At 45.1% G+C, this 23755-nt stretch overlaps 1 protein-coding gene across 1 annotated transcript in view; it reads right to left on the bottom strand.

Annotated features, from left to right (window-relative positions):
* Nucleotides 1–11605: 11605 nt before the first annotated feature.
* The window catches only part of LOC137379420 (CD9 antigen-like), a 38547-nt gene continuing 26397 nt past the window's right edge, over nt 11606–23755 (bottom strand). Inside the window, exons 5-8 of the mRNA XM_068050201.1 lie at nt 22764–22862; nt 19250–19318; nt 14619–14702; nt 11606–14535 (exon numbers count right to left, since the gene is read on the bottom strand). Coding sequence (XP_067906302.1) covers nt 14473–14535; nt 14619–14702; nt 19250–19318; nt 22764–22862 — 315 coding nt within the window. The 3' untranslated portion in view covers nt 11606–14472. The remainder of the gene's footprint in view (nt 14536–14618; nt 14703–19249; nt 19319–22763; nt 22863–23755) is intronic.

The raw sequence follows: 23755 nt of genomic DNA, 5'->3' as shown, positions 1-23755 counted from the left end.
TTAATGGCAGAATAATGAGCAGCTCTGTCTATATGAAAAACAGGCACATGGTTTAAAATAAATTAAAATAGAATAATTCCAAAAATATAAAAAAAAGGGCCAGCCATGCTCTGAAATTATTGAACTCAATGTTCAGTCCAGAAGGCTGTAGAGTGCCTAAACGAAAGATCAGGTGCTGCTCCTCGAGCTTGTGTTGATGTTCACTGGAACACTGCAGCAGGCCAAGGACAGGAATGTGGGCATGAGAACAGGGGGGGGGGGGGTGTTGAAGTGGTGAGCAATGAGGTGCCTCATTACTATTGACATTCCAGGCAATATTTGCAATGTACATTTGCATTACATGCCAAAAAAACATTCTCTGATGCATGCAGCCCGAGGGGTTTTACGCAGGCTCCAGCCCCTCATTATACTATGGCTGCAGGACCTTACACTGTGGTCTTTTGGAGTGCTGTACTGTCAGAGCTGTTGCCTTTCAGATGAAGTGTTAAAATTAGACCCTCTCAGGTGGGTGTAACTGATACTCTGTGTAACTGATGGCACTCTGTTGAAGAAATGGGGAGGAGGGTGGTAGTGGTGGTTATCCCTGGTTTCCTGGCCAATATTTTATCCCTCAATCAACATCATTGAAACATATTAGGTGGTCATTATCACATTGCTGTTTGTGGGAGCTTGCTGTGTGTAAATTGATTGCCACATTACAACGGTGCTGACACTTTGAAAGTGCTTCAGTGGCGGCAAATTGCTTTGGGTGATCCTGAAAGGTGCTGTAGAAAAAGAAGTTCATCTGTTTCTCCAGGAATTGTCCCTTAAACCACAACAGTTTTTATTTACAAAATAATCTTCCAAACTTCTGCACTTGTCAGTGACACTGAACTTTCCTATCTCCAGGATCGCAATGTAATAAATCCTTGTCTGAATCACAATTTAATTCCACCTCATCAATTATTGTTTTTTTTGACAGATTATTTCTCGGCCTATTTCCCGGTTCTTGTAACTTATCAGAGCCTCAAAGTTTTCTGATTTACCATTGGCTTGTAAGGTTCAGTATATTCAGGCAAAGAAAAATAATTTTATCTCAATTTTCAGCTGTTTTAATGGTATGTAGAAGAATGCATTCACAGGATATGGTGCAAATTCCCAGAACTACTATGTTTACAGCTTTCTGGAAACTCTTCAATGTTTAATCTCAGCATATTCATTTTTCAGCAAAGCTGATTAAATGAACTTGTTCCATCAATTGTGAAATTCAGAAAAACAGGATGTGCTTTCTACTAAATCAGATCTGTAAAGGCTGCCGTCATGTGCTTAATGCCTTGTCATAACCCAACCCTAACCTTAACCCTCAACCCAAATTAATGATTTGTGCCATCCTATGACTGCTCCTTCCATTAGTTCCTCAGTTGTTTCAAAAGGTGCATGACTTTCATACAATCTTACAGCACAGGAAGAGGCCATTCAGCCCACCGTGCCTGTGCCAGCTCTTTGAAAGAGCTGTCCATTTATTCCCACTTCCCCTTGCACTTTCCCCATAGCTCTGCAATTTTTTTTTCTTTTCAAGTATTTATCTAATTCCTACTTGAAAGTTACTCTTGAATCTGCTTCCACCACCCTTTCAGGTAGGACATTCCAATCACAACAACTCGCTGTGTGAAAATATTCTCTTCAACCAGCCACCTTCCCCCACAACTCCTGTTCATTTGCCAACTATCTTAAATCTCCACCCTCTGTTACCAACTCTCCTGCCAGTGGAAACAGGTTCTTCTTATTTACTCTATCAAAACCCTTCAGAATATTGAACTACTCTCTTAAATCTTCCCTTAACCTTCAAAGATTTGTGTACATACACCCTTAAGTCTGTTTCTGCACCTCCTTAAAAATTATACCAGTTAGTTTATATTTTGCCTTATTTGTTCTTCCAAAATGCATCACTTCACAAATCTCTGTGTTAAACTTCATCTGCCATGTGTCTGCTCATTTCTCTTGGCACTATGTCCTCTTGGCACCTGTTACTATACTCCTCACTGTTTGTGCCCAATGCCAACTGTTACACTGACCACAGACTAGTCTGAGCAAAGGTCACCCTCAAAATTAAGCCACCTCTCAAGAGAAAGATCCCAGTAACAAAAAAACTCCAAGTTCACCTAACTAGGTTTGCCGGAGGTTAAAGTAGAACTTGGAGCAAACTGGTAATTAAGCTTGACTATGGCATGTTCCCAGATGCTGAAACAGACCCAGGTGAACAGTGGAAGCAACTGTGACTGGTTCTTCAGGAAGCAACAGAGAAAGTGGTCGGTTACTCACTGAGGAAGAACAGATACTGGTTCACCGAAAACAACGCTGGAATCCAAGATTTGCTCCAAAAGAAACACTCCTGCTGTACGAAACGGCTTGTGAGACCAGGTGACCAATCTGCAAAAGCCACTTATAAGGAAGCCTGCAGTGCCCTACAAACTGAGCTTCGAGTCATTCAAATCAACTGGTGGCGAGCAATGGCAGAGAAGACAAAGTTACACAGATAGTGGAGACATGAGATCTTTCTACAAGTCCTTGAAGACCATTTATGAACCGTTCCACCTGACACAGGCACCACTGCAATCATCTGACGGCACAACCTTACTTACTGACAAAGAGGCCATCATGATTCAAGGGTCAGAGCACTTTGGGACCCTCTTTGGGGACGTAAATATGGTACAGGAAGCTTCGATAGTGAGGATACCACAAAGAGAAACAAAGTTCGAATTGGATGAGCCCCTTATCCACAAAGTGCTTGTGAGTGCTATAGCACTATTGAAATCCCACAGGGCCCCAAGTATCGACGGTATTCCAGCAGAGGTGCGCAAGCAGGGAGATAGCACACTTCTCAACAAGTGGCACAGTGGCGCAGTGGTTAGCACCGCAGCCTCACAGCTCCAGAGACCCGGGTTCAATTCTGGGTACTGCCTGTGTGGAGTTTGCAAGTTCTCCCTGTGTCTGCGTGGGTTTCCTCCGGGTGCTCCGGTTTCCTCCCACATGCCAAAGACTTGCAGGTTGATAGGTAAATTGGCCATTATAAACTGCCCCTAGTATAGGTAGGTGGTAGGGAAATATAGGGACAGGTGGGGATGTGGTAGGAATATGGGATTAATGTAGGATTAGTATAAATGGGTGGTTGATGGTCGGCACAGACTCGGTGGGCCGAAGGGCCTGTTTCAGTGCTGTATCTCTAAAAAGAAAGCTCATAGAGCTGTTTACGGCTTGCTGGGAGAAAGAGACAGTGCCACAGGACCTTCGCGATGCAGTGATTGTCATCCTTTACAAAAACACGGGGGAAAAGTTGGACTACTCAAATTACAGAGGGATTACCTTGCTCTCCATTGCAGGCAAAATCTTAGCAAGAGTACTTCTAAACAGACTTGTGCAAACAATTGCCAAGGAAACTCTCTTGTAGATTTTGGCCAAGCACAGGAACCATTGATATGGTCTTCGTACTGAGACAGATCCAGGAAAAATTCAGGGAACATAGCATGGGACTATATGCTTCCTTCATGGACCTCACAAAGGCCTTTGATACCGTCAACTGAGATGGGCTGTGTGAAATACTGTCTAGACTGAGTTGCCCACCTAAGTTCCTGGAGATACTCTGAAAGCTGCATATAGGATAGAAAGGTCAGGTGAAAGTGAATGGAGCTCTCTGACAGCTTCGCTATCTGCAATGGTGTAAAACAAGGATGTGTTCTTGCACTGACCCTCTACCCATCTTCTTCAGCATGATGCTTCAGGAGGCCAAGAGCGATTTGACAGAGGGCATTTACATCCTTTTCTGAACAGATGACAGTCTTTTCAATTTACGACGACTCTTGGTGTTTACAAGGACCACAGCAGTGCACATCCTGGAACTTCTTTTTGCTGATGATTGTATCCTTGTGGCCCACACACAGGAAGCACTACAGCTCATCGCAAACTGTTTCTCAGAAGCAGTAAAGGCATTCAGCCTTACCATCAGCCTGAAGAAAACAGAAATGCTTTTCCAATTTCCACCACAGATCAGTATCAATGACACAAGTATCAACACTATTGATCAAATCACATATCTGGGCAGCATTATTTCAAACAATGCCTCCATCAGTAAAGACATTGAAAATTGATTCTCCAAAGCCTCTCTAATCGAGCCTGGAAAAATCACTCTGTGTGCATTTCCACAAAAATCCAGGTGTACAGAGCTGTTGTTATCACTGCTCTCTTGCATGGCTCAAAATCTTGGGTCCTGTACAGTAGACAAATTAAGCTATTTGAATGCTTCTATCAACGCTGCTTGCACTCCATCATGAATATCAAATGGCAGGACTACATTACAAATATTGAAGTCCTTAGAAGAGTGCATTTACCCAGCATTGAGAGCATTCTCCTACAAGGACAGGGCCTGTGGCACACGTGGAGGACACCAGAATGCCTAAAGTAGTGCCATATGGAGAACTGTACCTCGGGAAGTGGAATTGAGGTGCTCCATGTAAACGTTTCAAAGACCAGTTGAAAAAACATCTCTCCTTGGCTGACATCGAACAAAGGAGTGGGAGCAGGAAGCTGCCAACAGGAACAACTGCCACTCAAAAATCAGGAATGCTACACATAGGTTTGAGCCCTTAAGACGCAAAGCTGTAGGAGAGAAATGTCAAAAACAGAAGAAAACTGCTTCTGCCCGGGGCTCCCCCAGCTCAAGAATTCCTGTGCCCCAAACGCTCAAGAGCTGCAAATCTAGAATTGATTTAGCCACCAGTGAGTGTTCCAGCACCTGTAGAGCCGAATCTTCCCTTGATCATTGCCTTTATCATCATCATTATGTCCTCTTGGCATCTGCTATTATCCTGCTCACTGTTTACAAGATTTCTGAGTTTCGTGTCATCTGCAAACTTTGAAATTATGCCGCGTGTACCCAAGTCCAGGTCATTCATGTATATCATGTCCTATAAGCAACCCTTGGGGAACACCACTGTATACCTCCCTCTGATCTGAAAAATAACTATTCACCACAACTCTCTGCTTTCTGTTCCTTAGCCAGAAATATCAACAGCAAATGCTGTAAATATGCAGCAGCTCCACTGGTCCCCAAAAAGTGAAGATGTGGGCTTTATGTTTAGAATGTGTATCCTTCATCAGGACTGGAAAGTCAAATATGTGATCCTCCAGCAAAAGACTGAATAGAAGGAAGGGGGAAAGTGAATAACAGCGAGAAATCCCAACTTCTATCAGAGGACTGAGTGAAATGATTTGCATGGCCAGCAAACTGCTTTATTTAAAAATGCAGTGGATGATTTATGAAGACCATTTCAGCAAGACAGCAAAGTATTTTTGCCAACAACAACAACAACAACTTATATTTATGTAGCGCCTTTAATGTAATAAAGTGTCCCAAGGCACTTCTTGGGAGCATTATAAAATAAAGTCTGACACCGGGCCACAAAAGGAGATATTAGGTCAGATGACTAAAAGCTTGGTCAAAGAGGTAGGTTTTAAGGAGCATCTCAAAGGAGGAAAATGAGGTAGAGAGGCAGGGAGGCATAGGCAGAGTATACCAGAGATCAGGGCCAAGGTAACCAAAGGCACAGCCACCAATGGTGAAGTGATTAAAATCAAGGATGCTCAATTGACCAGAAACAGAGGAGTGCAGAGATCTTGGAGGGTTGTGGGGCTGGAGAGGATTGCAGAGATAGGGAGAGGTGAGGCAATGGAGAGATTTGAAAGCAAGGATGAGAATTTTAAAATCAAGACGTTGCTTGACCAGGAGGCAATGTAGGTCAGCGAGCACAGGGGTGATGGGGAATGGGACTTGATGTGAATCTAAAAATGCACAGCCGTGTTTTGGATGACCTCAGGTTTATAGAGTCATAGAGTTATACAGCACAGAAACAGGCCCTTCGGCCCATCGCATACCCGCCGGCCATCAAGTACCGACTTATTCTAATCCCATTTTCCAGCACTTGGACCGTAGCCTTGTATGCTATGGCGTTTCAAGTGCTCATCTAAATATTTCTTAAATGTTGTGAGGGTTCCTGCCTCTATCACCCCTTCAGGTAGTGTGTTCCAGATTCCAACCACCCTCTGGGTGAAAAAGTTTTTCCTCAAATCCCCTCTAAACCTCCTGCCCCTTACCTTAAATCTATGCCCCCTGGTTATTGACACCTCCGCTAAAGGGAAAAGTTTCTTCCTATCTATGCCCCTCATAATTTTATATACCTCAATCATGTCCCCCCTCAGCCTTCTCTGCTCGAAGGAAAACAACCCTAGCCTTTTCAGTCTCTCTTCATAGCTGAAATGCTCCAGCCCAGGCAACATCCTGGTGAATCTCCTCTGCACCCTCTTCAGTGCAACCACATCCTTCCTATATTGTGGCGATCAGAACTGTACACAGTACTCCAGTTGTAGCCTAACTAGTGTTTTATACAGCTCCATCATAACCTCCCTGTTCTTATATTCTATGCCTCAGCTAATAAAGGCAAGTATCCCATATGCCATCCTAACCACCTTATCTACCTGTGCTGCTACCTTCAGTGATCTATGGACAAGTACACCAAGGTCTCTCTGACCCTCTGTACTTCCTAGGGTCCTACTACCCATTGTATATTCCCTTGCCTTGTTAGTCCTCCCAAAATGCATCACCTGACATTTCTCAGGATTATATTCCATTTGCCACTGCAGGATAGAATCACAGAATCACAGAATAATACAGCGCAGAAGAGGCTCTTCGGCCCATCGAGTCTGTACCGATACATTAAAGAATGTGGGAGGTCAGCCAAGAGTACATTGGAATAATCAAGTCTAGAGATAACAAAGGCAAGAAAGAAGGTTTCAGCAGCTGAGACAGGGGCTAAGTCGGGCGGAAGTGGAAATAGACAGTCTTAGTGATGGCATGAACCTGAGGTCAGAAGCTCAATCGAGTCAATGGAAGCATTCAAAAGGGAACTAGACAGTTATATGAAAAGGAAGAATGTGCTGGGTTATCGTGAGAAGGCAAGGGAATGGAATTGAGGGAGTTGCTGTTCCAGAGAACTGATGCGGACATGAAGGGCCGAATGTCCTCCTTCTGTGCTGTAAAGATTCTGGGACACATGTGACACCAAAGTTGCAAACAGACTGGTTTAGTCTCAGATCGTTGCCAGGGACAGGGATAGATTCGGTGCTAGGGAACGGAGTTTGGAATAGGGACTGAAAACAATGGCTTCAATCTTCCTAATATTTAATTGGAGAAAATTTCTGCTCATCCAGTACTGGATGTTGGTTAAACAATCGCATAATTTAGCAACAGTGGAGGAGTGGAAGAGTTGAGAGAAGTAGTGGTGAGATAGAGCTGATGTCATCAGCATACATATTAAAATTAACTTTGTGCTTCCGGATGATGTCACCAAGGGCAGCATGTTGATGAGAAATAAGAGACGTCAAGGATAGATCCTTGGGCAACACCAGAGGTAACAGTGCGGGAGCAGGAAGAGAAGCCATTGCAAGTGATTCTCTGGCCACGATTAGATAGATAAGAAGGGAACCAGGTGAGAGTAGTCCCACCAGCTGGACGACAGTGGAGAGACATTGGAGGAGGTGGATGTGGTCAATGGTGTCAAAGGCTGCAGAGAGGGCAAGAAGGACAAGGAGGGAAAGTTTACCTTTGTCACAGTCACATAGGATGTCATTTGTGACTTTGATAAGTGCTGTTTCTGTCCTGTGGCAGGGACAGAAACCCGATTGGAAGGATTCAAACGTGGAGTTCTGGGGAAAATGGGCAAAGATTTTGGAGGTGACAACATGTTCAAGGACTTTGGAGAGGAAAGGGAGTTTGGAGTTGGGGAGGTAGTTTGCAAGGACGGTGGGGTCGAGGGTTGGGTTTTTTGAGAAGAGTGTGATGACGGCTGATTTAGAGAAGATATGGACAGCATCTGAAGAGAGAGAACTGTTAACAATATCGGCTAACGTGGGGGAAGTTGGGTGATCAGCAGTTTAGTGGGAATAGGATCGAGGGAACAGGAGGTGGGTCTCATGGACAAGATGAGCTCGGAGAGGGCATCGGGGAGATAGGAGAGAAAGATGTGAGTTCAGGGCGAGGGCAGGGAGAAGGGAATTAGAGGAAGTTTGGCCAGGTGGGCGAGTGGAAAGGAGGAATGCAACAGAGGCAGCTGATTGGATGGTCTCGATCGTCATGATAAAGAAGTCCATGATCACTTATTGTTGGAGGTGAGAGAGGAGGAGACAGGGAAAAAGGGTTTAAGAAGACAGTTTGCAGGGGTTATCTTTGCATTCCAGAATGATCCTGGAACAGTGAGCAGTTTTAGCAGACGAGTGTAGGACTCGATAGTGTTTTAAGTGGTCCACTCAGATCTGGTAGTGGATGGCTAAACAGTTGTCCACCCTATCCTTTCCAGTCTGCATTCCTTGGGCTTAAGGGAATGGAGATGAGGACCATACCAGTGGGAATGGCCAGGGTGAGAGAGAGCAATGGTTTTACTGGGGACTGGGGCATTGAAAATGGAAATGAGGATATATTTGACAATTATCCTGTCCAGTGCATCTGAGGTACGCATAGCTCCTGGGCACAAGTAAGAAGAAAAAGGAGAGAGAGAGGGCAATGCAGCATCTGTGAAGGCCAGGCTGCAGTGATATGGGTAGAGAGAGGGCAATGCAACAGCAGAGGTGGCCAGAGTTCTGGACAAGCACAGCAGGATTTTTGGGCATTTTCCCTTCCTTTTCTCTTTCAACTTAACTCTCTCATCCACACACTCCGCAGAACAATCTGGCAGTGCCCTGCACTATGTGCAAACCCTGTCCATCTCTTTTTCTTCCAGGTTTTATCAACAAAGTAAAACATCCCAAGGTGTTTCACACAAGTGTTTTCAAACAAAATTTGACACCAAGCCACATAAGGAAATCTTAGGACAGATGACCAAAAGCTTAGTCAAAGGGATAGATTTTAAGGAGCACCTTTAAGGAGAGAGAGGTAGCGAGACATTTTAAAGAGGGAATTCCAGAGCTTAGGGCCCAGGCAGCTGAAGGCACGATTGGCCAATGGTGGAGCAATTCAAATTGGGGAAGAGGCCAGAATTAGAGGAGTGCAGATATCTTGGAGGGTTGTAGAGCTGGAGGAGATTGTAGAGTTAGGGAGGGGCAAGGCCATAGAGGGATTTGAATACAAGGATGAGAATTTTAAAATCCAACTGTTGCTGGATTGATAGCCAATGTAGGTCCATGCGCACAGGGGTGATGGGTGAATGGGACTTGGTGTGAGTAAAGACATGGGGAACAGAGTATTGGATGACCTCAGAGTTTATGGAGAGGCCAGTAGAGTCGTTGGCCGGGATTTTACCGAGCTCCTGACATTGGGCCCTGTGGCGACAGTGGCCTGCCACGGAGCCCGACGCCGAGAGTGCCAGGCCAATTCTTCCTGCCACCGGCAAGGCTCCATGGCGGCACCAACCCCCCCCCACCCACTCCCCCCCCCCCCCCCCCCCCACCACTGCTAGACGACAGGACCCGGCTTAACATATTTTTAAAAAGGCAATGAATAAATTTAAATAGCATTCATTGCAACCTGGGATCTTCCGAGCAGTGGCTGGCACTCACGTGCCTTCACTTTCCCGTCCAGGGAAAGCGGGCGCCACAGTGGTGGGGAAGGGGGAGCTTATGATTTTCAGTGCAGTGTTGGGGAGGGGTGGGTCAAATGTAAATTCCTAGTGTAAGGGATGGTGGGAAGGGGGGAACCTCTATACTTTGATGTTTATGGGAGGGACGTCCAAGTGTTGAAAGTAAGTGTTTTGGGGGGAGGGGGAGGACAAATATTGAATGTAATTTTTTGTGGGGGGGGGGGGGAGGGGCGGTAGGTTTTTCAGCGGTACATTGAGGAGGAGGCGGATTGCACTTTACAAATTTAGATAAGCCGCCAGGTCCGGCTGCCCTTTCAAAATGGCCATTGCTGACATCGCAGCGCCTGCCCCCTCCATGTGATTGTTGTGGGGGGGGGCCTGACCGGCTCATTATCCTTGGACGCCGCGAGGAAGATCACGGCGGCATAGAGGTGTGCAGCCCACATGTGCGGGCCACCATTTTTTCTGCCTGCCAGCAATGGGACTATAAAATTCAGCCCATTAAGTCTGGTGGTAACAAGGGCATGGATGGGTGTTTGAACAGCAGACGGGCTGAGGCAGGAGCAGAGACAGGCGATGTTACAGTGTGGAAGTAGGCAGTCTTGCTGATGGAGTGGATATAGGATCGGAAGCTTAGCTCAGTGTGGAATCAGATGCCAAAGTTGCGAGCAGAATACAAGTCAGGGAAGCCAGTGCAGATGGCTGAGGGACAAACTCACTGAAGGGAGAGCTCACAACCCAAATCTGCTGAAGAGGAAAGAGATGCAGACTTAACAACCTGGTCTTGAATAGGCATATGCTTTCAGTACACCATTGATTGCTGAGTGTACTGGGCTACCTGCCAGGGAGTTTCCACAACATGAGTTTGCAGGAGTCCATAATTAAATTGTTTGTAAAGCATTTTGGGATATCCTGAGGATGTGCTATATTTTATTTATTTATTTTTATTTAGAGATACAGCACTGAAACAGGCCCTTCGGCCCACCAAGTCTGTGCCGACCAACAACCACCCATTTATACTAACCCTACAGTAATCCCATATTCCCTATCACCTACCTACACTAGGGGCAATTTACAACGGCCAATTTACCTATCACCTGCAAGTCTTTGGCTGTGGGAGGAAACCAGAGCACCTGGTGAAAACCCACGTGGTCACAGGGAGAACTTGCAAACTCCGCACAGACAGTACCCAGAATCGAGCCCGGGTCCCTGGAGCTGTGAGGCTGCGGTGCTAACCACTGCGCCACTGTGCCACCCCGTCTTTCTTTCTTCTCAGCACTTTACAATGTGGGAAAATTCCATTGGGAGCCCAACTAATGGTGCAATTATCACAAAAGTTATATGCTTGTTATCTATATATAAATGCAAGTCTTGTTTCTTCTTTTTCAACCATGGGGCATCTAGTTACCTCAGTGGTGTCTACCTCTTGGGTCTTTCCTGCAGGTGCCTCTGCCACCAAGAATAACATCAATCAGGGGTGCTCAGATCAGGTCCCTGCAGGTTCTGGGCTCATCATTCTCCCCCACCTTGGATGGGATATGAGATTGATATTAGATAGGGGCTTCATTTGGTACACGCATCTCCTTTGATCAATAGGAAAAAAGAATGTGCATTTATATAGGGTCTTTCACAACCTCAGCATGTCCCAAAGTGCTTTACAACTAATTAAGTACTTTTCGAAGTGCAGTCATTGTTGCAATGTCAAAATAGGGCAGCTAATTTTCATGTGGACTAATTCCTGTTGCCTCAACATGTCCTTTCACACATTCTTAAACCAGGAGAACAAATACATGCATTTTATGGCAACTTACATTTCTACCCAGAAAGTGATTAGAATATGGAACTCACAACCACAGGGAGTTGTTGAGGCGAATAGCATAGAGGCATTGAATGGGAAGCTGGATAAATACATTAGGGAGACAGGAATAGAAGGATATGTTGATGGGTGAGATGAAGAGGAATGGGAGGAGGCTCGTGTGAACTGTGCTGTAAATACTTCGCAATGCTTTGTAAAACACAAGGGAATATCTTTATTGACTTTTTTATAATTAGCATTTACATTTATTTTATATTTTTGAAAGTATTAATCTATATTGTATGAAAGTCGTAACAAAGAAAAGCTGCATTTTATCACCAGCAAAGTTAGTGCTGCAATCAACCTTAAACCATTGATGAATTCAAAGCTATTAACTGTGTTAAGCTCAATCTAGTGTAGAATCACCAACAGATCTCCCATTGTATTAGTCATGGCAGTCTTCCTGACAAAATGGGATGGAGTTACAGAACGCCATTCACAAAAATCTCAACAGAAATCATGTGCAATTTCAATAGAATTTGATTTACTGGGATAGAGTTTCTGGTACACTGGTTAGTAGCGAGTATGGGAATCCCAGGTGGGTTCCATTGCAGGAGTGAAGTCTTTCACCATAGCCAGCTTACCTGGCCACAGGAAGATCTGCCCAATTCAGCCACAGTTAACCCATTTACAACAACAATAACTTATGATTTGCTTGACCCTCTTGATTCAGATGGCAGAGTGTTAACTGTGCTTTATCCCCCGCCCCTTGAGGGGGTAGTCTGGAACTCAGGGCATAGATTCAGAATATGGGGTCACCCATTTAAATGGAGATGAGGAGGAATTTCTTCTCACAGAGGATCGTTAATCTTTGGAATTCTCTACCCCAGCGAGCAGTGGAGGCTGAGTCATTGAATATATTCAAATCAGAGATAGACAGGTTCTTGAACTATGGGCGAGTCAAGAGTTATGGAGAGTAGGCCGAAAAGTGGAGTTGAGGCCTAGATCACATCAGCCATGGTTGTGTTGAATGACAAAGCAGTCTCGAGGGGCTGTATGGCCTACTCTTGCTCCTAGTTCTTATGTTCTTCGATAACTATATTATACCAGATGTGGTTTTGTCTCAATTCTCCACACGATAAAGTTCACATCATGAGTCAGTCATGAGGGGCTCAGATGGAGTACATAAGGGGAAACTGCTTCCACTGGCAGGGGCGTCAATAATCAGAGGGCACAGATTTCAGGTGATTGGCAAAAGAACCAAAGGGAAGATGAGGAGGATTTTTTTTTTTAACACAGCAAGTTGTTGTGATCTGGAATGTGCTGCTTGAAAGGACAGTGGAAGCAGATTCAATAGTAATTTTCAAAAGGGGATTGGATAAATATTTGAAGGAAAAAAAATTGCAGGGCTGTGGGGGAAAGAGCAGAGAAGTGAGATTAATTGGATAGCTCTTTCACAGAGCTGGCACAGGAATGATGGGCCAAATGGCCTCCTCCTGTGGTTTGTCATTCCATTGTAATGAATGCCATGTGGAGGAAAGGTCCTTCTATACAGCAAGGGCTGTTAACTTCATTTTTCCCCTTGCACTTTTCTTCCAATGTTCATCTCCTCACCTATCCACTCCTCTTTCCACTATGCCATGTAAGTGGCCTGTTGTCATTCTGCAGGTATGAGTGTGGACAATGACAGAGTCTATCTGTCTGGAGGAAAGTGTGTAACAACTTTATATTGTCTTTAATATAGAAAAGAAATTTCAATGTGTTTCACAGAGGCAGAGAAAGGACATACTTCCGTCTCTGCAACATCATCAACCTCTAGCCCTGGAGAAACTAAAGTGGCCACCAAGCCAAAGAAAGACATCGTAGGAAAAGCTGGGTTTTAATGAGGGTCTTAAAGGAAGGGAGAGAGGTGGAGAGGCAGAGGGAATTAGGGAGGAAATTCCAGAGGGTGGCATCTAAATGGCTGAAGGTATGGCCTCCAATGGGGACAAAAGGAGAGAGGCACAAGAGGCCAGACTTGAATAAGTGCAGATTCTGGAAGAGTTGTATGTTTGGGAAAGGTAACAGGAAAAGAGACAACCCTCTGAGATCACTGTACCCCTCAATTCTAGCCTCATGAGCATCCCCGATTTTAATCGCTCCACCATTGGCGGCCATGCCTTCAGTTGCCTAGGCCCCAAGCTCTGGAATTCCCTCCCTAAACCTCTCTGCTTCTTTTCCTCTCTCTCATCCTTTAAGATGCTTCTTAAAACCTACCTCTTGGTTACCTGCTCTACTATCTCCTTATGTGGTTCGGTGTCAAATTTTGTCTGATTCACCCTCCTGTGAAGCACCTTGGGATGTTTTACTACATTAAAGGTGCTCTACGAATGCAAATTGTTGTTTTTGGAACAGGTATTGCAGGGGAAGAGCCTGTCCCTGTACAGGAGATAAAGGGGACAAGAAACCATTCCCAAGCCTGCCCCTCAACTCAAAGAATAGGCCATGTCTAATGAATCAAACTGAACTTTTTGATAAAATAGCTAAAGTCATAGACAGGGGAATGCATACGGATGTAGCTTATATGGACTTCCAGAAGGATTTTGATAAGGTTCCACATAAGAGACTGTTAGCTAAAATTTCCACATGTCAGTAGGGGAAGGGATAGCCAGCAGAGATCCTAGAGCTGGGTGGGAACTTTAACTCAGGGTGAGAATGTGGCAGTATAGACCTTGTTTGATTTTGGCTCCTTTTTGGCAGTCACGCTTCCTGACTTCGGGCCTCAGATGTGTTCATTCCACATTTCAGTCTTAAATCTTAAATTACTTGCAGCCACAAGCCAGTTACTTACTAATTCCAAAGGTTGGTAACATAACCCTCAGCATGTAAAATTAACAGAATGAAAATCCCCCAGAACTTTTATTTTTTATAATGCAACTAAGTTTTGACCAAAAATAAACACAAGTCACAAACAGAAAATGGAAATTAATTATTACTTGACCTTTTCTAAAAAAAAGAAAAGCAGCTGCATTATAAAAAGAAAATAGATTTAGTTTCAAAATGGCACTTTGATGTTCCTGGTGTTTGACATTCCAATTGTTAGATGGTACCGGATGGTTTGATAGATCGCTGCATCAGGATCGTGAGGATTATCCCGAAAACCTGAAATATAACAAACAGATGTCAGCAACATGCAAGAGACCAGAACCAAAGGCCTGAATCAAAACATCACAGGGTCTCCTTACTGTAATGAGGGCGATGCTAAAGGCGATTGCTGCAAAGATGTGAAGTTTGGAGTTGATGATTTGTTCAATGGCTTCTAGACAGTCCTGCATCAGAACATTGAAATTAACAGTTAGCTCGCAATCAGTAAGGAAAGACTACATTCATTTACATAGTTCCTGGATTTTATCACTTTAGGAGATCATTTGGGAGTGAGCCTTGGTTTACTGGTAGCCTCCTTACCTCTGAGGTGGAAGGTTGTGGGTTCAAGACCCACACCAGACAGTCATAACAAGCAGAAGACTAGAGTTCTGGCCTTTGAATGTTGGGTTCACATCTAGTCGGGTACTCACATCCAATGGAAGCAGAGTGATGACTCCCCCAAGTACCATTGAGCCAGCTGTCCCCCCTCCCCCAGCCCACCCTGGCCAGGCTAATGTCCTGTCTACATTAAAAGAGTCCTTGTTCTGGTGAAAACTGAGAGCGCGATCTCCTGGGTTGTGAAAGAACAGAATACCGTCCTTTCACCTTCACAATCAACCTAGCCTGAAAAGATGAAAGAACAAAACCTCTCAGCACTGCAGAGGACTGTCTGGGCACTCGAGAGAGAGGGGAATAAAGAAAAGTTTGCATTTATATAGCACCCTTCACACCCACCAGACATCCCAAAGCACTTTACAGCCAATGAAGTATTTTTGAAGTGTAGTTGCTGTTGTAATGTAGGAAATGCAGCAGCCAATTTGTGCACAACTAGCTCCCAGCAGTTTGATCATGAGCAGATAACTTTTTCTTTTTTGTTCATGGGATGTGGGCGTCGCTGGCCAGGCCAGCATTTGTTGCCCATCCCTAATTGCCCTTGAGAAGGTGGTGGTGAGCTGCCTTCTTGACCCGCTGCAGTCCATGTGGGGTAGGTACACCCACAGTGCTGGTAGGGAGGGAGTTCCGGGATTTTGACCCAGCGACAGTGAAGGAACGGCGATATAGTTCCAAGTCAGGATGGTGTGTGACTTGGAGGGGAACTTGCAGGTGGTGGTGTTCCCATGTATTTACTGCCCTTGTCCTTCTCGGTGGTAGAGGTCACAGGTTTGGAAGGTGCTGTCAAAGGAGCCTCGCTGCAGTGCACCTTTTAGATGGTACACACTGCTGCCACTGTGCGTTGATGGTGAAGGGAGTGAATGTTTGTGGATGGGGTGCCAGTCAAGTGGGCTGCTTTGTCCTGGATGGTGCCAAACCTGTTGAGTATTGTTGGAGCTGCATCCATCCAGGCAAGTGGAGAGTATTCCATCACACTCCTGACTTGTGCCTTGTAGATGGTGGACAGGCTTTGGGGAATCAGGAGGTGAGTTACTTGCAGCAGGATTCCCAGCCTCTGACCTGCTCTTGTAGACACAGCAGCATTTATGTGGCTGGTCCCGTTCAGTTTCTGGTCAATGGTAACCCCCCAGGATGTCGATAGTGGGGGATTCAGCAATGGCAATGCCATTGCACATCAAGGGGAGATTAGATTCTCTCTTCAGATTTCCAGCGTCTGCAGTATTTTGTTTTTATTTTAGATTCTCTTTTGTTTGATATGGTCATTGCCTGGCACTTGTGTGGCACAAATGTTGCTTGCCACTTATCAGACCAAGCTGGATGTTGTCCAGGTCTTGTGCATCGGGACACTGGGGAAACCCGCCCTGATCTTCTGCAAAGTAGTATCTTGAGGCATTTTACATCCACCAAAGAAGGAAGATGGGCCTCAGTTTAATGTCTCACCTGAGAGATAGCATCTTCAACAGTGCAGCATCAGAGTGTCATCTTCAATTTTTGTGCTCAAGTCATGGAGTATGATTTGAACTTACAACCTTCCGACTGAGAGGTAAGAGTGTTATCTACTGAGCCTCAGCTGACACTCAAGTGGATATCTTTATGTGTGGGTGGGTGAAATCTCCCAGCTCCAGAATAATGAACTGGAACCTAGACTTTAAATATTTATAAGCTTTTATTTACAGAGACACACATTACAAACATGCATCTCGAGACTGAACAACGACAGTTTCAGTCTGTTCCTGTATATAGGGGCTCAAGTAAATCCCCAGTTAATGACCACCACATGAATACAATTAAACACCCAATTAATATACAACTAACATCCTGGATTGGATAGTCAGCATGCTCGCTCCACCCAGTACTGTCCTGGAATGGCAGACTGAGTCCTATAGACATCAAAGGATCCTAATTCACATGTTATAAGGGCCAGAGCTCCAGCCACACAACTGTAGATCTGGCGGAGGTTTGCAGGGGCCATGGTTATGGCAGTAAGTCATTCCCCACCATTTTCGGAGTGTTACTACCTCTTTTCCACTGGGCAGAAGGCCTCACAATCTAACCCAGAGGGGAGTTTTTCCTGGCATCCTGGACAATATTTATCCCTCAACCAGCACAACTGAAAACAGGTTAACTGCTCATTATCACATTGCTGTCTGTGGGATCTTGCTGTGTACAAATTGGCTGCTGCGTTTCCTACACTGCAACAGCGACTACACTTCAAAAGTACTTCATTGGCTGCCAGGTGCTTTGGGACATCTTGAGGTCATGAAAGGTTGCTGTTTAAATGGGAATCTTCCTGTTCTTTAATGATACCAACAATCTGAGCTCTGCACTTTGCTGTAGTTTATTATCCAGGGTCATTCGTGATCAAACCCCACAAATTTCCCTGAAAAATGAGCACAAACTTTGCTCTGTACCTTTAAAGTCCTTCATGATTTTGAATTTGCAAGTGGACTTCTCCCAAACCTATTCAAGGGCGATTTTCAGCTGGGCTATCGATTCTGCTCAAATCCACCATCATTGTCTTTTATAAGTACTGGACATTTAGGGCCTGATTCTATCTCCCTGTCCCCCATCTGGAGAGGGTAAGATGGTTGGGGGGGGGGTGGTTGTTGGTGGTGGTGGGGCTCGGTGGAGAGGGAGGTTTAACCCAGATTCCCAACATGTTCACATCCCTTGCTATTTTTACTTGTCTGTCTTCAGCCCTAACCCAGAGGAATGGGAATGGGCGCCTAATTGAAATGGCAGTGTCATGTCCTGTGATTCTGTCGAGACATTCCCGCTGTTTTACCAGAAGGCTGACAACGGCCTGTCAGAATAAGGCAAGGTTTCAGGCCAGGAGGAGTAGGAGGTCTGGCCCCACAGATATATTTTAGCTCCCTCGCCTGACACCATCCCCCTCCCTGATTAAGGGAGCATTTCCCTAGCAGCCTGACCCCCTTCACCACCCACCCCCCCACCCCAACAAATGTTGACTCCCGCCTGCTGATGGCAATGCCATTCCCGCCAATTTCAAGCGGGATTCAAAGTTTGGGCTGGGGGGTTGGGAGGGGGGGGTGGGGAATTTTGGGGGCGGGGAAGTTTGGAGGCAGCGACAGAAGGTTTACCACCTGCTTCAGTCCCCTGATTCCTCCCCCCTGCACCGTGCCACCGCCCGCGCCCCCCACCCCCCCACCCCCAAGCTCAAAGTTAAATCAGCTCGTCAGATACAGGAACGCTTTAACATTGAACACGTCTAACATAAAACATCTCAAGGAAGGTCTGAAATGAGAAGTCTGTCTAATTAAATTTTTCCCCCTTATTGTTTGCCATCTCTTCTCTACAGATGTGGAGTGAGTGAGCGGTATGTCTCCAGGCCTATTCCGTTATACTGCCATGCAGACCCCCACCTGCCAAGATTGAGGCATATTAATTTTGTCATATAAACATTGATTTTAAACTGTTGCTGGAGTGAGGAAATGACTTGATAAACAGATCAGCACTGGCTGGAAAAATCATTTACATACTAACAGACAGTGCTTGTGGAGACAAAGGACCATTCACTGACACATTCAACCCACAATGGACTTTGATCACCAGACAGAGAAGGTGAGGAAGCTCACATTCCAGGATGACTGCTAAGATGGCCGAATCCACAAACAGACGTGGTCAAACCAGCTGGTCACATGACTAACCTGCTGGGCAACCTGAGTTTTTTTGAATTGTACAGAGAGTTTGAGAGAGAGACTGTTTGCTCCTAGACTGTAAAGACCTCTCCTGGCTGGCTCGTCAGAGCCTCTCCTGTCTGCTCCCATCTCTTCCTCACAGAACTCCAAACCCACTGAAGACGTAAACCTCAAGAGAGATAAGTGTCCTACATCGAACAAGGTTTAAGAAGAATATTGGGCCCCAACAAAAAGCAAGACCTACCTATAATCAAGGACTCTACAGCGAGCTTGAACAGTAACCTAAAGCATCTTCATATATTGCCTCAAACTCATCCACTTTATTTTTTCTGCTGTTTTCTATCTCTACCTGCATGGGCGTATCGCGTATGCACGCTAGCATGGGCATGTCACTTATCAGTAGGCATTAACCGAATTAGAGTTTAAGTTTAATAAAGTTCAACCTTTCTTCTTTAAACTTAAAAAAACTTGTTTGTGCTGGTTTCTTTGCCTTTTAATTGGAAAGCAGTGAACAAGGATTCACCAAGGGGGAACTAAAACATGGTGTGTTTAAAATAAAACCCTGTTACGGTAAGACCAGGTGAAGGCTAAGAGGGAACCCTAGACCCCTTTCTCACCGGGTCGTAACAATATACTAATCTCACCTCCTGCAAAGACAATATTGAGGGTTAGAACCTTACCTTATATTGTGAACCTTTGCTACATCCCCTGGTGTTCCCCGATTTATCTTTGTAACCACAGCAGTCCAACTAAAGCCCAAAAATATTTCTGTTAGTTAGCACAAAAGAAGAAAACATTTACACCATACAACACAAAAGAGAAATCTTAACAACCATTGGCAAAACAAATATTCAATTTGCCATTAATGTTTCAACTTGTTGCCCCTGATGTAGTCTGGAGTTATTGCCATTGAGGAGGCTGGATCATTGAGTCAGTTAACTTGGGATTAACCTGCCATGAACCTGTTGACCTGTTGAGAGAAGTACCCAGGCTACTTAGTTCGGTAATAACATTATTAGACCCACAGATACAGATCCAATTTTCAAAAGAAAGATCTTAAAACTGGGGCAGGAGCTGCTGATTCCAGAAGGGAGGTAGATAAAGCAAGATTGTAAGTCATCCTGTGCCAATTGTTAATTGGATTATTTTTATTCATTAACGGAATGTGAGTGCAGCAGAATTTAATGCCCATCCCTAATTGCCCTTGAGAAGGCGGTGGTGAGCTGCCTTCTTGAACCATTGCAGTCCATGTGGTGTGAGTTCTAGGATTTTGATCCAGCGACAGTGAAGGAACGGTCGATGTATTCCTAAGTCAAGATGGTGTGTGGCTTGGAGGGAAGTTGCAGGTTGTGGGGTTCCCATGCGCCTGCTACCCTTATCATTCTAGGTGGTAGAGGTCATAGCTTTGGAAGGTACTGTTGAAGGAGCCTTGGTGAGTTGCTGCAGTGCATCTTGTAGATGGTACACACTGCTGCCACTGTATGCCTGTGGTGGAAGGAGTGAATGTTTAAGTCGGTGAATGGGGTGCTGATCAAGTGAGTTGCTTTATCCTGGATGTTGTCGAGTTTCTTGAGTATTGTTGGAGCTGCACCCATCCAGGCAAGTGGAGAGCATTCCATCACACTCCGGACTTGTGCCTTGTAGATGGTGGAAAGTCCAGGTAGGTGACCTGTTCTCCAACTATCTCTTAACATCCTGCTCAGTCAACCAGCAGATGACTTGCAGGGAGGTTCTGTGAGGATTTTCTTTATTATAAGGGTGGTATGTGGAACAGATTACCAGCACAGGTGGTAGAATAAGAAACATTAATGGGTTTCAAGAAGGAATTAGATGGGTTCTTGTCAACAAATGAGATTCAGGGATATTAGAAATGCGCCAACAGAACACTGTGGCTAGAAGAGCTAGATGGGCCAAAGGGAGTACTGAAGGTAGGTGGACTAGATGGACCGAATGTCTTCTCCTGCTTGACACTGTTCATATGTTACTCTGAGTAATCCAGGCTGACAAGGGTCGCCAATTCTGTTTGGGTGTATTCCTGGACTTTTCATCACATGACTTCCCATCTTGATCCAGCCGGCCCCCACACTCGCCATTGGCCCACCTCTAAGCCAATTGGAAAGGACCAAACTCTTCTGTAACCCAATTGGATGAATCTTGATTGTCAGTGAAACAACCATTTATTTCCCCCCCAACTCAAATACTTCTAAAGAAAATAAATTAAAATGTTCAAAGAAAATGTAAAAAACACACTTTTGTTTTGTGCCCACTATGATTTTACTCCCAGGTTTTGCTCTGAGTAGTGTCCAGGGGATTAATCTTTAATTCCTGGAGATACCAGCATGATCCTGGAGGGTTAATAACCTTAAGGATAAATCATCCAGTGATTTTACTCTCTGGAGTTTAGAAGAATGAGAGGAGATCTAATTGAGGTATATAAGATGATTAAGGGGATTGACAAAGTAGACATAGAGAGGATGTTTCCTCTTGTGGGGCAATCTAGAACGAGAGGTCATAGTTTTAGGATAAGGGGTAGCAGATTTAAAACAGGGATGAGGAGAAATTACATCTCTCAAAGGGTCGTGAGTTTGTGGAATTCACTACCCCAGAGTGCGGGGGATGCCAGGACATTGGGTAAATTTAAGGAGGAGATGGACAGATTTTTAATTAGTAATGGGTTGAAGGGTTATGGAGAACGGGCAGGAAAGTGGGGTTGAGGCTGAGATGAGATCAGCCATGATCGTATTGAATGGCGGAGCAGGCTCGAGGGGCTGAATGGCCTACTCCTGCTCCTAGTTCTTATGTTCTTATGTTATGTTCCATAAAGGAGCAATCCTGCTCTCTGTCCCCAATGGTTCCTGTTAATTACATATCTGGGATCCTGGAATCAGTGTGAAGTTATTTACATATCTGACCACCAACATGTTTCACTATTTGGACAATGAGACCGTAAATTTCTTTCTAAAATCTTGCCCATGAGTTGACAAATCCGACAAGCGTTTTGCTGCTGCCAAAGTTGCACAATGCCTGATATTCCCCATCCAATGCACAATTGTCTCCCACTTACATAGAGAGGTTGTGACTCACTGGGAAGTTCTCTCTTGTCTGAAACCAGAAAGCTGTGGGTTCAAGTACTACTACAGAGAATTGAGTGTGTAATCCATATGGATATTGTCAGTGTAGTACTGAGGGACAGCTGCAGTGTCAGAGGTACTGCCTTTTGGTTGAGACTTTACACTGAGGCACCAGCCCTGTGAGATGGCCATAAAATATCCCATGACACTATTTCCAAGAAGAGCTGGTGTCCTGGGCCAATATTCATTTCTCAATCACTGTAACAGATTATCTGGTCATTTATCATATTGCTGTGGGAGCTTGTTGTGCACTAATTGATTGCCTCATTGCAATAAAATGCGTTTCATTGGCTATAAAGTGCTTTGGGAGGTCCTGAGGTTGTGAAAGGTGTTTTATAAAAGGAAGTTCTTTCTTTCAGAGCACTGAAGGCTGGAGAGGGACCACTGGTCAAGCCTCTCCCACCCAATCAGGAATGTTACCATGGAGATAACTGCACATAGGGTTGGTGACACATTTGGCGTAGACCCATACAGGACATCCCCAACACACTAGCAACACCTCAGTATTTACCTGCAGTGACACTAAGGGTCCTAAAGCAAGAGGCACATTGGTGTGAGTTCGGAGTCACAAATAGGCCAGACTGGTTAAGGACATTAGAATTATAGAATGGTACAGCACAGAAGGAGGCCATTCAACCCATTGTGCCTGTGCTGGCTCGTTTAAAGTAAACCATTTGGCTTCAAAGTATTTTGTCACAGAGAGTTATTATGATCTGGAATGCACTACCTGAAAGGATGCTGGAATCAGATTAATAGGAAATTCCAAAAGGCAACTGGACATTCACTTATGATGAGAACTAATATCCAGGGCTATGGGGAGAAAGCTGGGGAGTGGGACTAAATTAAACAGGACTTGCAAAGAGCCTGCACAAGCACGATGAGCTGAATGGTCTCCTCCTGTGCTGTAATATTGTTTGGCCGCTTTTCAAACTGAATTCAAATCTCAAATTGTCATGGTTGGATTCAAAGCTCTTGTTCTCTGGATTATTAATCCAGTCTCTGGATTACTAGCCCAGTAACATAACCACTGCACTAGGGTAACCCACAAACATACTCAACCTACAGTTTTGTGCAGTGCTTTGATCATGCACTGAAAGTCAACATCATCTTCCTTGCTCAAATCAACGGTCCCAGCATAGGCATCCTGCAACTGCTTAATGACCTGGATGGGAAATAGGGAAAAAAACAATCTCAGTTTGCTGGTCTGTTGGTGCAAAGATTTCCTTTCACATAGCACAAGCACTGTAGCAACATATTTGGATTTGTGCCCAAAATCGGTGGCAAAGCAGTGAAGGCGGGTTGAGGCCCAATCAAAATTCGGCCTCGGACCCTTGTTCGCATTAAAGGGGCAGTATTTCTGTGCCTCCTGGAGGGGCACTGTTGCTCCTGCTACAGTTTTGTCAGCCGTAGCTCAGTGGGAAGCATTCTCACCTGAGTCAGGGGTTGTGGGTTCGAGTCCCACTCCAGAGCATGAAATCCAGGCTGACACTCCCAATGTAGTACCGAGGGAGTGCTGCACTGTAAAAGGTTCTATCTTTCAGGTGATATGTTGAACAAAGGCCCCGTCTGCCCTCTCAAGTGGGCATAAAGGATCCCATGGCACTAACTCAAGTTCTCCCCAGTGTCCTGACCAATATTTACCCCTCAATCAACGTCACAAGAAAGAGATTATTTGGTTGCTTATCTAATTTCTGTTCGTTTAGGGATGGAATTTCAGGGCTGGATTTTGTTCTCCCCCAGGCGTTGTGTTCCGTGGTGGGGAGGGCCTGAAGATGTCTCTGGGAGAGGATCACCACGTGCTCCGATGCCGGGAGGGTCTGGCCCAATATTGCCAGCGGTAGCGAGGCTTCGTGGCGGCCCCTCTGCCACTCGGTGATGGGAACCACATTTGAACATTAAAAAAAATGTAAATGAATGAATTAATGAAACTTAACGGCACCACCTGATGTCCCGCTGTGATCTTCGGCCCAGTGGCCGGCACTCCCGCGCGTTTGGATCCCTGTCTGGGGCAATGAGGTGCCACACTAGTGGGGAGGGGGGAGGAGGTAAATTTCT

Source organism: Heterodontus francisci, chromosome 18 (assembly GCF_036365525.1).
Source record: "Heterodontus francisci isolate sHetFra1 chromosome 18, sHetFra1.hap1, whole genome shotgun sequence".
In the NCBI taxonomy this organism is placed as follows: Eukaryota; Metazoa; Chordata; class Chondrichthyes; order Heterodontiformes; family Heterodontidae; genus Heterodontus; species Heterodontus francisci.
The sequence above is the reverse complement of the archived record's forward strand: the minus strand, read 5'-3'. Positions and strand labels throughout refer to the sequence as shown.